Source organism: Nycticebus coucang, chromosome 3 (assembly GCF_027406575.1).
Source record: "Nycticebus coucang isolate mNycCou1 chromosome 3, mNycCou1.pri, whole genome shotgun sequence".
In the NCBI taxonomy this organism is placed as follows: domain Eukaryota; kingdom Metazoa; phylum Chordata; class Mammalia; order Primates; family Lorisidae; genus Nycticebus; species Nycticebus coucang.
The window spans coordinates 123,430,729-123,446,309 of NC_069782.1; the positions used below are offsets into that span (position 1 = coordinate 123,430,729).

The 15,581-nt window shown below is 42.6% G+C and overlaps 1 protein-coding gene across 6 annotated transcripts in view; it reads left to right on the forward strand.

Moving 5' to 3' along the window:
• Nucleotides 1–15,581, forward strand: part of PLCE1 (phospholipase C epsilon 1) — a 310,555-nt gene that overhangs the window by 161,332 nt on the left and 133,642 nt on the right. For all 6 annotated transcript variants that reach the window (XM_053583635.1, XM_053583634.1, XM_053583637.1 and 3 more), the window contains one exon: nucleotides 3,233–3,549. In XM_053583635.1, coding sequence (XP_053439610.1) covers nucleotides 3,233–3,549 — 317 coding nt within the window. The remainder of the gene's footprint in view (nucleotides 1–3,232; nucleotides 3,550–15,581) is intronic.

The window sequence follows — 15,581 nt, forward strand, 5'->3', positions numbered from 1 at the left end:
GAGGGACAGTGGAAAATGTTTTTAACAGCTGCCAAAGTATGGAACTTGGGAACAGAAAATTCTGTGCTGAGAAGTCTTCTGGATGTTTCTTTGTGGTCCATGATATGAAATCCCTCAGTAATACTGCTTTACAGAAACCTACATGAAAAAAATCTACATTATGCTTATACTGACACACATGGGGCCGCTAGATTTGTTAGGATTACCGACCAGTTTTCTTTCCTTTTTTTATTCGATTCTTTTAGCTCTCCTTTATTGCTGTTTCCCACCAGTTACTACACTCATCATTCATTGCAGTAGCATGTGACTTATCTCAGAATATACTGCAGTTCCCAGTACATCACCTGATCTTACATTTTTTACATATCATTGCGTTATCTCTTCTCTTACGTGTTGGGCAGATGGCTATTTCCTAAGACTTGGGAGTTCCTTTTGTTTCCTCTCCATAGTGCTATTGTTTGATCTTGTGTCTTAGAGTTGGCTATTTCTGAGAAGTGTCCCTATGTGTGCCTGACTTCCCTATAAGTAAATTATCAGTAGATATATCTGGATGTATCATAAATATCTAAAAACTACAGTCTTTTCCTATCATCAGGCCACATTCTGATTCAATTTTCAGGAAATCTAGTCACTTATAATAGCACATGAACTTTCAGAAAGTTGGAGAGTAGGCCACGTAGTCTGGATTTGAACATGTGCCTGATTTTAATTAGTTTTAAACATGATCTTAGAAAGATCCAAATATAATTTGGTAGTCCCACTTTTCTTTTGCTGCAGTAGATTTTTGGTAGTTTGGTCCAAAAGATGGATTAAAACGGTAAGAATCAATTTCTTACTCACTTGCTTGCCTTTCAGAATCAAAGAGAAGTGATCATTTGGACTCTCGATTTTACAGGGAGACGAAAAAGCAAGTTTTGCCTGGAACATGTTTAAGATAAGTCCAGACTTGCCTCACTGGACAGCAACGTTGCTCAAACTTTAAAGCTTTCTCTTAATATTTTTAGATTGTCACTGAAAACATTCCTCCAGAAGGGGAGCAACTCACTTAATTACATAGGAAATGCCATCCAGAACTTTTCAGAGCAATCCTCTAAAGTCAGTTGGGTTGCTTGGGGGCGGGAGTAAGTTGAGAACATCAGACCCCAACCATCAACAGACAGGCTACGATCAAAGAACCGGAATCTCTCATAATGGACCTGGTGTCCATTTTTCTGTTTTCTTATTGATTTGGACAAACCCTGCCGCCTGGTTTTTTGATTGGAAGATTAAGTCGCCATACTTACAGAGGAAGGGGGTCAGGGGCTGGGACTCCCTTGAAGAGAAGGTACATAATGAAGGGCATGGTAGCAAGGATTTGGAGTGTAAAGCAGAGGGAAGTCCTATTTGTTTGATTTTAGGGATAAAGGAAACCAAACATTTGGTTAGGCAAATAAGTCAGTGGGAAGAAAGATTGAAGGTGGAGATAACCACTGAGGCAAGTTCTGGAGGAGACAAGAATAAAATTAATCACAACCCAAGGTGGGCCTTGGAGCAGAGGAGGAGGCTCCTACTATTTTCGGAGAAGAAAGAGAAAGTAGGAGAAATACAAAGCATTTGAACTGAAGGGCCATCCTAGCCCATGGCCTTAATTGTCTCAGCATAGTAAATTAGGAAACAATTGAACAACAAAGAGGAAAGCCAAATTGGATTTGGAAGTGTGAAGAAAATAGAAAAGCTATGCTGCCAAGGAAAAGGAAATGAGTTGTTTAGGGAAAAATCAATAACTTCATGTCAAATTTGAAGCCACCCTGATGGCCTAGCTAGAGTTAAATAACAGAAATTAGCAATAACCTCATCACTCAGTGCATACTTGTCAGTGTCGTCATGTTGGCCCAGAAGCCCAGGACGTGAATGGATGGTTGCGTTTACCCAGGTCAGGAACTGGGAAGCACATGTGGTAGCAAGTCAGGGTGACTTGCGAGACAGTCTTTAGCGGGCAGGTGCCGGGTTAAAGTGCTGACCGTGGCACCAGACCAATGCCAAGGACTAGACATTTTCTGCAGACAGAGGAGGTGATAATTCCAGACTTTTTTGCAATAGAGTTTAAAAAAGAGTCACAGAATACTGATTAAGGAAGGTTAAACAAGGTTAAGGAAGGTATCCTCAGGAGGGTCCAGGGGGGATGACAGTTGTCTCCAGGAAGAGAATGTGACATGAATATGTAACAGCTCCTCAATTCAACTGACCACAAAACTGGTTTCTTTTGCATATACCAGATCATGCTTTGGGAAACTCTATTCTAGGGCTAATCATAGATTTCTAAGTTTGTTGAGTGAATAAACACAAGAATGAATTATAGGCAGTAAGTTAAGAGGCAGCCTGGTAGGGTATCAAAATAAAGAGAAGGGGGCGGTGCCTGAGGCTCAAAGGAGTAGGGCACCGGCCCCATATACCAGAGGTGGTGGGTTCAAACCCAGCCTTGGCCAAAAAAAAAAAAAAAAAAACCTGCAAAATAAAGAGAAGGCATGTTTGGCACCTCTAATTAAGAGAATCATTGCAAGCCTAGGAATTTCTCTCTTTGGTAGTTTCTATCTCATGCGCCTGCCACCCTCTCTCCTACATTTCTCTGCCAACTTCTTGCTGCCAGCTGTGGATGAAGGAGTCAGATTTATTTACTTAGATACATCTTCTTGTTACCTGTTCCTTCCTTACTTTTATAGATAGTTCAGTTCTTCCAAATACCCGAATAGATCTCAGTGAAATCAAAGTCTTTGAAGGCAGAGAATTGGAGAGCATACTGTGACACTTTGAAAACTTGTGTGCAGGGAGAGCCTGAATCCCCAGGTCCCCCGCACGTGTTCAGGCTTTCCCACCCCACTGGTTTCTGTCCTCTTCCATTTCAGTTGGCTGTTCCCACCCCCACCCTCATTCTTTTCACTCTGCTGGTTAGCAAAGGAGGGTAAGGAAGCAAAAGGTACTCTTCCAAGTGTTATGTGAACTGATCGGGGAATGATGCACTAGGCTAACGCTGCTTCTGAAAATGGAAAACCAAGTCCCTCTAGTTGCTCCTCCTCACTGTGGGAGCAGGAGGACAGGCAGGACAGATGCCAGAAAGGCTGGATAGCATAGAACTATTAACCAAGCAAAAGACTTGGCTAAGGAACCTACAAGAGTTTGAATGGCTCTCAAGTAAATATCTATTGTAGGTGGTACCAACCTTGGTATAACTGTGACTTTTGTCATTTCATTTCAGAACGCCAACCGGGCACGTCTGTGGCCAATTCCAATGCCCTTCCTTCAAGTGCAGCTGGGATCAGCAAGGAACTGATTGATCTGCAGCCCCTCATCCAGTTCCCAGAGGAAGTCGCCAGCATCCTGACGGACCAGGAGCAGAACATTTACCAAAGGGTCCTGCCGGTCGACTACCTTTGCTTCTTAACCAGGAACTTGGGTTCTCCAGAGTGCCAGAGGTCCCTGCCCTGCCTCAAAGCATCCATCTCAGCATCAATTCTTGCCTCTCAGAATGGAGAGCACAATGCTCTGGAAGATCTTGTGATGAGATTTAATGAGGTAAGAAGCCACTTCTGGGCGTCTGGGTATTTAAATCACCAGTAAGTGTTTTTAAGCATATTCCTCTTTTTAGGTTTGTCTGTTGCTGACATCTCATCTGTCTCGGTGTTGCCACTTCCTTGATGGCTGTGTTTCTTTCCAGGCAAAGAGTCAGATACCACATTGTCATGCAGACACCTCATTGCACCCCAACCTGCCCTTAACCCTAATCGACCTTATCTCTACTCCTTATCTTCACCAAGTTCACCAATCCTTCTCCCTTTGGACATCCAAACTTCCAATCCCCCATTGCCCTGCCCAATTCACACTCTTGTTCCCATGGGTGCTTCTAATCGCTGGATGTCTTAGTTTTGAATTTTGACAACATGATCCCTGGCCATATTCATCTAGCCCACCCATCTAACAGCTCACTTTGCATCCTCAATAGCTGGCCAGTCAAGACTCTGATGATGGTAGGAAATGTCCGTGACCACAGTAACATCCAGGGAATGCAGAAAGTGTAGAGGCTAAACTCAAACAGTTCTGTCCAGCCAGCCATGCCCTGAGCACCATTCTTCAGAGATTCATTATCCATAGGAATGGCCAGTACCCTCTGGCATTGTTGTGCTAACCATTTAGTATGTACCACTTATTTGCTCCTCACAACAGTCTTAGAGGGATATTGTCATTAGCCCCATCTTACCAGTAAGAAACTGTACACAGAGACGAAGTCATTTGCCCAAGGGTGCATAAGTAGTAAGTAGCAATCGTAAGATTCTAACTCACATCGGCCCCAGAGTAAGTTTTGAACCACTACATCTCACCTGCATCTTGTCATGTTGGGGGTTTAGAGGGTGGTACCTGTTAAAACTGCAGATTGCTAGTCCCACCCCAACTCAAGTAAGACCTGGGGCTCCACACAAGAGCCTGCAAAACTCACTGCCCCAATGTTGTTTAGTAAGATAAATCTGATGTTCCTTACTGATAAAAATAGGATGGAAAATGAAAGTTCCAGTAAATTGAGTAATTTTGTTAGTGCATTTTACTGTATTTCATGAATTATTTAAACATTCAGATCTATTTACTCTCACATCCTTAGAACCATATTCCTGTCTTTTTTTTTTAATTCAACCTGAACTTAAAAGTGAATTTCCAGGACTTGTAAAATCTAATTTTAAATTAAACTTGGATTTCTTCCATTCCCTGCCATAACCTTGGGAATCAAAGATGCATCAATGATTTCACTAATTCAAAGTCAGTGGTGATATGACCCACAGATGGGTTGAGGCATGCTTTAGACTATCTCTGAAAATAGTTTAACTAAGCAACTTCAGAATGTAAACAAAATTTCTGGGAAAACACTTAGACTACTTAAGAGAACAGTGTGTTTTCAAGTATTCTCAAGCATCTATTTTCATACAAATTACGGGTATGCTGATTAAAAATCGTTCTTGTATAGTTATTCCAGGCAGATCCCAAATGATCTCCACCAGGCAATACTGGGATACTACATTCTAGTTGCTTTAAATATACCTTAAGGTAGAAAAGTTGCATCATATCAGAAGAGAATTATTACATTCGGATTTTCACCTATGTAAAGCGGCCTTGCCTCCAAACCAGCATAGCTTTACATATTGTAAAGAAAAGAAAGAAAAGGAACTTACATTTATTTAATAGGGTGCTTTGGCCTGGACATTTTCACATTTTTAAATTCCATTTAATCCTTATGACAGTTATCATTATCCTGGTCATATAGACAAAGAAAATGAAGTTTAAACAACAAAGTAAATAATGACGGTGTTGGAGTGTGACTTTAGAACAAAATAAACATTTTTTAGTTCATGCTGATATAAATAAATCAGTATGGTGGGGTCAGGAGGAAGTACAGCTTTTACTTAGAAACAAATTCCAATTAATAAATGTAGAAGGAATGAGGGAAATAGAGAATCATCATTAGAACACTGCAGTAGTAATTGCTGCAGACAAGAACCACTGGTGATGTCACGACATTTAAGTATGATGAGAAACAGGATATTTGTATAGTCTCAAAGCATCTCTACACAAGTTATTTATTTATTTATTTTGAGACAGAGTCTTACTCTGTTGCCCTCAGTAGAGTGCCATAGCGTCATAGCTCATGGCAACTTCAAACTCTTGGGTTCGAGTGATCCTTTTCCCTCAGCCTCCCAAGTTGCCGGGACTACAGGCACCTGCTACAACACCTGGCTAACTTTTAGACATGGGGCCTCACTTTGCTTAGGCTGGTCTAAAACTCCTGACCTCAAGCAATCCACCCACCTCAACCTCCCAAAGTGCTAGGATTACAGGTATGAGCCATAACTCCACAAAGATATTTATTAATTAAAAATGGAAAGTAGAACAGTGGACAAACCCCGTAAATGTTGCCTTAACCAAGTGACCAGGGTTAACATGATCGGTAATGAATGAGATGTATCCACATGTACCTCCTCACACAATGGCTGCACTGACATCTCCATGACTGACTAAGTCTCTAGGGCAGTGATTTTTACCCGCTGTGCCATGAGAGGATCTTAAGTGTACTGTGAAATTTTTAAAAGTCAATAATCAAATTATTTTCAAAAGAAGTTCACAGCACAGAATAAATTCTTTTTTTTTTTAACTCTGTTTTTTTGATCAATGTAACTTAAGTGTGGCATGGAAGTTTAACTATACTCTTTTGATCAACATAATTCAAGTCTGCCGTGGGATAAAAAAGGTTTAAAATCAAAGCTCTATAGTGTTCTTGCCAAAAATGCACAATCTCAATCTAATAATCAAATATATATTATCTTATAAAAATAAAATATATATGCATTTATAAAATATATATATAAACCCCAAGTTGAAGGACATTTTGCTCTGCAAAAGTGTCAAGGTCCTGAAAGATGACAAAAAACTAAGGAACTGTCAAAGAGTAGAGGGGACAAGGAGATATGACAACTAAATGCAATGTGGGACCCTATTGGATCCTGGACTAGGAAAAAAGACACTGAAGGAAAAACTGGGAAAGTCCACTAAGGCTTATGGTTCAGTTAGTATTACTGCATCAATTTTAATTCCCTGGTTTTGAGAATTGTACTATGATTATGAAAAATGTTAACATTAGTTAAAGCTGGATGAAGGGTATACAGGAACTTTATGAATTATTTTTGGCAACTTTTCTGTAAATCTAAAAATAATCAAAAACAAAAAGTTAAAAAAAAACACACACACACAAAAATGATGATCTCAGAGAGGTTGAGTCATTTGTCCAAAGCCACACAGCAGCAAACTGGATATCAGAATCTGGATCTATATGTGTTCAAAATCTATTTCTTCTCATCCAACTGCCTCTCTCCATGTTAAATTATCAAGTTCAAGTTTGTAGTACCAGAACTGCAGTTTTAGAATTTAATTAACCTTGGTTCTCCTTTCCCCTTACCCTCTGTCTCTTTCCACTTTCCTAAATCTTCTGGGCATGTATCCTTCTACTACTCTTTATCTTTCTATTTTTACCCAGTTTTCTATTATTTAGATTTCTGCCATCACTCTCTCATTCAGGCATTCACTCCAGACAGTTATTGAGCACCTACTATGCACTAGCCTTCTTTTTGCTTTTCCATTGGTGTGCCAAACATATTTTTTTTTAAAAAAAGTAAACAATATATAATGAAAGTTGACATTACTAGCCCATTATTTGGATCTGTAAAAATTGGAGACACAAAATAAATACACTTTCCTCAGTGGAAGGAAGATGTGTATTCCTTGGAACATTATAGGATCTCAAAGACAAGAAGGAGAACATTGGCTTTGTTGCAGGAGTGCTAGTCACTTAAGGCAGAAGCACATACATTTATTCAGCCATTCAGTTCACATTTATTCAGCACTTCTTAGAAGCAGGGCACTGTGATGGACATGGACTAAGGAAAGTAAATAACCATCTGCAGCTACCAGGCATTGATACAAATAACTACCCAAAAAGGCAGAAAGCAAGTGCAGTGTGAGTGGTGCTGACGGTGTGGGCTAAGGTGTCCAGGTGGGTGAGCAGAGCTTATGCTTCTGAGCTTTGGCAGTTGAGACCGGGGTTTGAGGGCCAGGAGGAAAAGAAGGGGACAATCTCAGGGAAGAAAAGACAGTCCAAACAAGAGAATAACCACACAGTTTTTGTCATAAGCAACACTCATGGTTTAGGGAGTTAGCTTGCTCCTGATTACTAGCTTATGAGCTAGAAGTTTCCATATTCTAACAGCTCTCTGCACAATGACTTAACTATAATGTGGGGAAAGAAAAGAAAATTCCTGATGCCTCTTGGGCAATGTTGCATAATGTTCGTTCTTAGGAAAGTATGTTTAAAATGCAACTCCAAGTATGACCATGAAATAACTGAAAAGGTTTCGCTTACATTAAAGGCCGGGAGATAAATCGTTTAACATCAGTTTGGATTGTGGCTTAGAAGCAATGTTTCCCCCCATTCCCTTTTCTCCAGCCCTGTTAGGCTGTGGTGCACACTAGGGAAGCTTCTTAAAGGCAGTTTCTTTGTATCCTTGGGAAAAAAACAAAACAGAAGCTTGTGCAAGGAGTCAGTCGCCAAGTAAGTGGCAGTCAAGATTTGCACTGGGATGGGCTTTGCTTAATTTGAAAGACGGGTCTTCCTAAACCCTCCTAATCTGGACACCTCTCTATAGTCATATTCTTGACCTAAAGTTCCAAAAACCCAGTGTTCTCTCTGTCCTTTCAGGGTGAGCAGCCTCACTTCCTGGCCACCCACAAAGTCTCTTGCTTTGACACTGTGAAGTGATATGGTTCTCCTCTCCCGTCCCTTTCTTCCTCTCTCCAGCTTATACCTCTAGCCCACATTCCTTTTGATCTTATTTTTTTTTTTACTTCCTCTTAGAATAAATTCCCAAGCAATTTATCTTTTCTAGGAGGGACCAAAGGCATTTATTGTAGATAACTTTACCAAAGAGATTGTGTACTTTAACGCACGTAGCAGAGAAGAGATGAGAGGCAGGGAGGGACTGAGGTGCCTCCTTACGCCGCCCCCACCCCCACCACTATGTCCCCTTTTTCTCAAGAGGCACTGTAGTGGAACATGGAGTGAGCAGGGAAGGTTCTGGAATCACAGTTCTGAGTTACTGGTTCTCAGATCTCCTGCCTCTTCAGGACGGCCTCTGCTCTCACCCTGTCCTTCACCCAGTGATGGTCTCTGGGGTTGGAACTCTTCCTGGTACACAGCCACAGGGGGTCGGCAGGGTCTCTCACCCCAGGGACTATGGTCCATCCCCTGTCGCTGCCCACATCCCTGCTGGTGCCCTTTCGTTTAATAGACATTTGACATTTCTGGCTGGGACGTGACTTTCAAGGGGCCATAAGCCGGTTCACCTTTTCCTGTGTCCTGGAGAGGGCAATTTTTGCTTGTCACATGGTTCTTGGCAATACCTCTCTCATCTGGGCCCTTCTTTTGTACCAACTGGTCCAAGGGTCAGCCATGAGCCTGGATTGAGGCCCACAGTTGCACCGGGACCCAGCAGCCTCTGCAGGACTTCCGCCTGGCTCCACACCCCTGGTGTCTTTTCCTCACCCCACTTCCGTGTGGTCTGAGCATTCATCAACCAGCTTCCCTCAGCCTCACAAATTTGGGCAGCCCAAGTGACACTCAGTTGTTGCTTGTTCCTTTCATGTGGTAGGTGTTACCAGATGTCAGTTCAACAATTCAAAGGTCACCTCCTCTATAAAGACTGTCACAGGGCAGCTTAAGTCCCCAGGACGGAATGGTAAGAATAAATAAACCATCTGGCCAGAGAAGAGCTGTTTGAGCGAAGTACTTTAAGACAGAATCTCTTATACATACTTTGTAAGTGATGACAATCCCGTTGTCAGATTCCAGCATCTAAAGCCTGTCCTGTCATACCTAAGGAGAGACCATTACAGCACGGCACAGTAGCAGAAAGGATGGTCCCTGATAGTGATCGGGGCTGAGGACAGTGTCCTCATGTCCATCATGTGCCTTCACTTGATTGTTTTAGAAAAAATAACGTTTTTGAATTTGTATATTCAACGATGTTAAGAAAAGTTTCCGTCAACGCTCTCTCCCCTTTTATATTAATAAACACAGACAGCCAAGCAAATCATCTGTTTAGTGCTGCTATATAAACTTTCTTCCTCAAATCTGAACACTCAGGGGGTAAATTGCTGAAAAGCCCCCTCGGGAGTAGGAAAACTTGAGCTTACTTTGGTGAACCAGATTTCTGCTTGACAAAGCACTGTCCCCAGAGGTGCATCTCTGAGGGCAGATGTCGCATTCTATCCCAGGAACGCTTCAGTTCATGTTTCTGAGGTAACAGATATTCTACTCCAGAAATTTGTGCACTAAAAAATTCAGTAGGCAAATAAATCACAGACACTCAGCTGTGCAGGGCAGCACTCTAAGCACAAGATTATTTGTAAGTGGCACATCCATCCTAGAGCTGATCAATGGCAAATCATGTTTCATGGTTCCCAGCAGTCAGCACCCATGTGACTGTCCTCACCCACAGAAGCACACAGTAAACGGTGGAGCTGAGAAATGGGCGGGGGCGGGGTGATGGTGCCTCATCACTCAGGTGCAGCTCTGGAATCTGGCTGCCTCGCTGGACCAATCCACCTTCCTAGCTATGTGACCTCAAGTCAACTACCCACTCTCTCACCTTTAAGTGGGAATAGTAATGTACCTACCTCCAACGCTTTCTAAGAGTGTTAAGAGAGAGAATAGGTGTAAAGCACTGAACAGGGGCTAAAGACACAGCAATGATTCCATGTTACCAAAACACACCAAAATAACCGCATCTTCAGAATAACTAATGATAATAAATTCCATCATTATTTTATTAAATATTATTTTGATGATCATCCTCACTTAACAGATGCAAAAACTCAGTAAATGATCTTTGGCTTCAGAGCTCAAGTTCAAACCGGGTATTCTGGTTTCTAGAGCCAGTGTTCTCAGCTCATCTACATGTGCGCTTGCTCTTGAATCACAAGTTGGAGGAGGTCTTTTTTTTTTTTTTGTAGAGACAGAGTCTCACTTTATGGCCCTCGGTAGAGTGCCATGGCATCACACAGCTCGCAGCAACCTCTAACTCCTGGGCTTAGGCGATTCTCTTGCCTCGGCCTCCCGAGTAGCTGGGACTACAGGTGCCCACCAAACGCCTGGCTAATTTTTTGTTGTTGTTGCAGTTTGGCCGAGGCTGGGTTTAAACCCACCATCCTCTGTATATGGGGCCGGCGCCCTACCCACTGAGCCACAGGCACTGCCCCTGGAGGAGGCTTTTTGCTTGAACTTGTTTCTCTTACTCTGAATGAAACCAGTAGGATTCAGAAATTCTGTACGAGTTCATTGTGCAGAATCCCGTGGGCCTCCTTGTTGACTTTAACCCATGTGCTCACTTTCTTTTTTTTTTTTTGTAGAGACAGAGTCTCGCTTTATGGCCCTCGGTAGAGTGCCGTGGCATCACACAGCTCACAGCAACCTCCAACTCCTGGGCTTAAGCGATTCTCTTGCCTCAGCCTCTGTGCTCACTTTCTGATATTGAAAATGAAGTATCTCCTTTGAATCTGGAGACTGTGGCCCTTGAAATGGGGAAGACAACAGCTTCTCAAGATGCCTGAGAATATTAGAGCATTACAGATAAGTTGTTGTTTCCACAGCACCAGGCACAAGGTGGATTTCAGATTTTTGGCTTTTTAGGTTCTCATCTCAGGTCTAAGGTCTGCTTAACTACTAAATGCCTGAGAATCTGGGATTCAAAAAAATCTGAATTTTGCATTATTTTATTTATCTTTCTTGATTACTCTGCTGTACTGTTCCTCTAGTTTATTTCTTTCTTTTCTGCAGTTTTTAGCCAGAGGCGCTGCCCCCTTCAGTTTATTTCTATTTTACATGAAACTCATGCCTCTAACATGTGTGGTTTGAATTCAGATTAGGTTAATGTGATGGTATCAAGAGGGGAGGGGGTGTTTTGTGGGGGAGGTTGTTTGTTTGTTTTCTTTGAGACAGAGTCTCACTATGTCGCCCTCAGCAGAGTGCCGTGAAGTCACAGCTCACAGCAACCTCAAACTCTTGGGCTTACATGACCCTTTTGCCTCAAGCTCCAAGTAGCTGGGACTACAGGCGCCCACCACAGCTTCTGGTTATTTTTTTGTTGCAGTTGTCATTGTTGATTTTAGCTAGCCCTGGCTGGGTTTGAACCCGGCAGCCTCGGTGTATGTGACCAAGGCCCACTGAGCTATGGGCACCTCCAAGAGGGGAGGTCTTTTTTTTTTTTTAGAGACAGAGTCTCACTTTATGGCCCTCAGGTAGAGTGCCGTGGCCTCACACAGCTCACAGCAACCTCCAACTCCTGGGCTTAAGCGATTCTCTTGCCTCAGCCTCCCGAGTAGCCGGGACTACAGGCGCCCGCCACAACGCCCGGCTATTTTTTGGTTGCAGTTTGGCCGGGGCCGGGTTTGAACCCGCCACCCTCGGTATATGGGGCCGGCGTCCTACCGACTGAGCCACAGGCGCCGCCCAAGAGGGGAGGTCTTTAAGAGGTGATTAGGCCATGAGGGCTACTTCCTGTGAATGGGATTAAGGCCCCGAAGAAGGAGGCTTGACGTGTTCCTCTGCTTGCCTTTCTGCCATCTGAAGTCACAAGGTTTGAGGTCATCCCTTAGTGCAGATAACGGATAATTACAAATTACTTGAAATAAATTTAAATAAATGTGGTACATTGTTTACTCTCCCTCGCTTCCTTCTTTTTCTTCTTTCCTTTGAAATTTTAATTGTTCTTTCTTTTCTTCATTCTTCTTTCTGTATTTTTTCCCTCAGTTTTGGTCACAGTCCTGCAGTGGAGGATTTGGTTTTGAAAGTGTTAATATCCTGTGTCATTACTATGAAAGGCTAACTTAATTCTCTTAGCTGTCATTCTAAAAGCTCACATCATATCGTTAGGATTTGAGCAGCCCAGAAAGATAATCATCATAGCCACTAACTTATTGGATACCAATCCTGAAACTGATTAATGGAGCCAGTGGAAACTAATAAATAGCAAAATAAGAATTTTGTCATATTTGAGCAGTATTATTATTATTAGAAATAGTAAACTTGACTCTGGAGCAGAGCAGCCGCTCAAGACACATGTTCTTTGCTGTCAGGTCACAAGGACCCTAAACCCTATGGGGAAAACCAGGTAAGCTTAGTTGGAGCCTGAGTCCTTCTCCAGAACTGCATTAACTGACCCTATTAGGATGTTTAATTTAGCACTTTGAAATCTTAGAGATCTTTGCACATGCGAGAACCAAGGAGGAATGTATTTATGCTTCGCCGAGGATCTGCATTTGCCCCAAAGATTTAAACATTCATAAATCCAATTGCCTTCTCAATGCCTCCCCTTGGCTTTCTTCAGTCAACAAGATTTGAGGTCACAACTTATGTACTAACTGCTGTTTTGTGCACTGGGGATACAGCACGATCCAGACAGACAAAACCGCTGCCTCACAGAGCTTCCCTAACAGTCAGGTCTAACGCATTCCCAATACGGCCAGAACAGACCTGTTGACTTCTCTCTCCCCTGTGCACATACTACCAGCCTCGTCTCCACTCACCCCACGCGGCCCAGCCATCCTTCTCATCTCAGCAGCTTCAGCATCAACCCAGGTGCTCAGGCCAACCACCTGTGTGTCATCTTTGATTTTCCCTCTTTCTTTAAACCTCCAACATATTCAGCAAGCCCATCTGCTCTGCTTACAAACCACATCATGAACTGGCCTACTCCTCAGCTCAGCCGGGCTGGAGCCTGCCACCCGCCACTCGCTCCAGTCCTGCTTCATGCTGATGTACCCTCTAATCCGTTCTCCACCCAGTAGCATCTGAACCCAAAGCCCCAAAAGACAAGACCCTGAATGATTTTGCTCCAGCACAGACCTTCACGCTGGTCCTTGGACATACCAAGCTGGTTTTCTCCACACAGCTTCCAGAGTTGCTCTTCCCCCACCCAAGACCCTCTTCTCCTGGGTCTGGGTCGTACCTCAGCAGCTGCCTTCTCTTGATTATGTCCTAGCTCCAAAGTCAGGGAAGTCATTGGCTTTTTTTTTTTTTTCATCTCCAGACTAGAAACTTATCTGACGTGTTCATTGCTGTATCTTTGGTTCTTTGCAAAGTGGCAACTATCTGGGAGTGGCTCAGTAAATTAATATTTCATGAATAATGCTAATTGATAGGCACAATTATTTACTGTAATAGGTGCTAGTAGAAATACAAAGAAAAGCAAGACATGGTCCTTTGTTCAAAGAATTTACAACCTAATTCAAGACATATAAGACAGTCCAGGTATGGTGCCCACACCTGTAATCCTAGCACTCTGGGAGGGCAAGGTGAGTGGATGGCTTGAGCTCAGGAGTTCAAGATCAGCCTGAGCAAGAGTGAGAGACCATCTCTGCTAAAAATATAAAAAACTAGCTGGGCATGGTGGCAGGTCTCTGTAGTCTCAGCTACTCAGGAGGTTGAGGCAAGAAGATGGCCTGAGCAAGAGTCTGAGGTTGCTGTGAGCTATGACGCCACGGCACTCTTGCCAGGGTGACAGATTAAGACTCTGTGTCAAAAAAAAAAAAAAGAAAAAACTTGTAAGACATAAAATATCGAATAAATATACACATGGAGGCAAAAAGCAATGCCAAGCATTAACTAATGTGTGAGCAGAAATGCAGATTAATGGAAAGAGAACTATTCATCATTAAGTCTGGGTATGAGTTGGGGGTTCCACCACTTAATATGGTACCTGAGCACTACCTGCTCTGGATTACTCATCTACAAAATGGGGTAATTTTATCCAGTTTCAGCTGCATATTTCTCATCTATAAAATGGGACAATTTTATTAACTTCTGATGGTTATGGAGACATTTAAGGTAATATATATAAAATGAGAAGAGGATAGGTTCTCAGTAAGTGACCAGTGTGATTCGTGCCTAGAGAGAGACACAGACTGTGCATGCCAAAGGCTTCACAGCCCTGGAAGTTGGGAAGACTTTGCCAGACGCAGTTAAGAACTTTAGCATTGACGAGGTTTTGAAGAAAAGTTATGGACTCACATCATTCACCAAATGTAGGAGTCCCCCCCTTGCAGCTTCTTGCCCAGCTTTTATAAAAATTTAAAAAATGGGCTTAGCTCCATTTCAACAAGCCTGTTATGATGATGGAGCTCGATTTGTTTTAAAATTCTTCTTAAACCAAACTGAAATCTCCCTCCTTATAAATTATACCTGTCATTCCCTAGAGGAATAATACAAATTATGTCTTCCTTTGGTTTGATGCTCTTGAGTCTGGATAGTCCCATAGCTTCAAAACTTATATTATTTTTTCATATGTAAAATGTAGGCTCCCTAATCTTTTCTGAAAGGTTCCCTTCTTGCAGTTGATTTATTCTCCTGCTCTTAATGCCTGCTAAATTGATGACTTTTTTCCATCAGGTGTATCTGATTATTTGCCCAGCTTGTGGTCAGCTAAGGCTCCTAGGCTTTTAGGCTACAAACAACCATCGAGTTTGTCTATTCTCTGTGCGTAGTTTGTTGTGTTCGTTGTTTTCTTTCATGAGTATAACATTTTATACTTAAGTCTATTAAATTTTAATTTGGGCCATCAAAATAATTTTGAATTTTAGTGCAGCCATGTATTGAATTAACTGCCACTCCTGACTTTTTTTTTTTTGTAGAGACAGAGTCTCACTTTATGGCCCTCGGTAGAGTGCCGTGGCATCACACAGCTCAGAGCAACCTCCAACTCCTGGGCTTAAGCGATTCTCTTGCCTCAGCCCCCCGAGTAGCTGGGACTACAGGCACCCGCCATAACGCCCAGCAATTTTTTGGTTGCAGTTCAGCTGGGGCCGGGTTTGAACCCACCACCCTCGGTATATGGGGCTGGTGCCTTACCGACTGAGCCACAGGTGCCGCCCCACTCCTGATTTTTTTATATTCAGGTTTTGTAAATATGTGTCATGTACTATATTTATTCAAATTCAAATGTCAAATCAAATAGGAACGA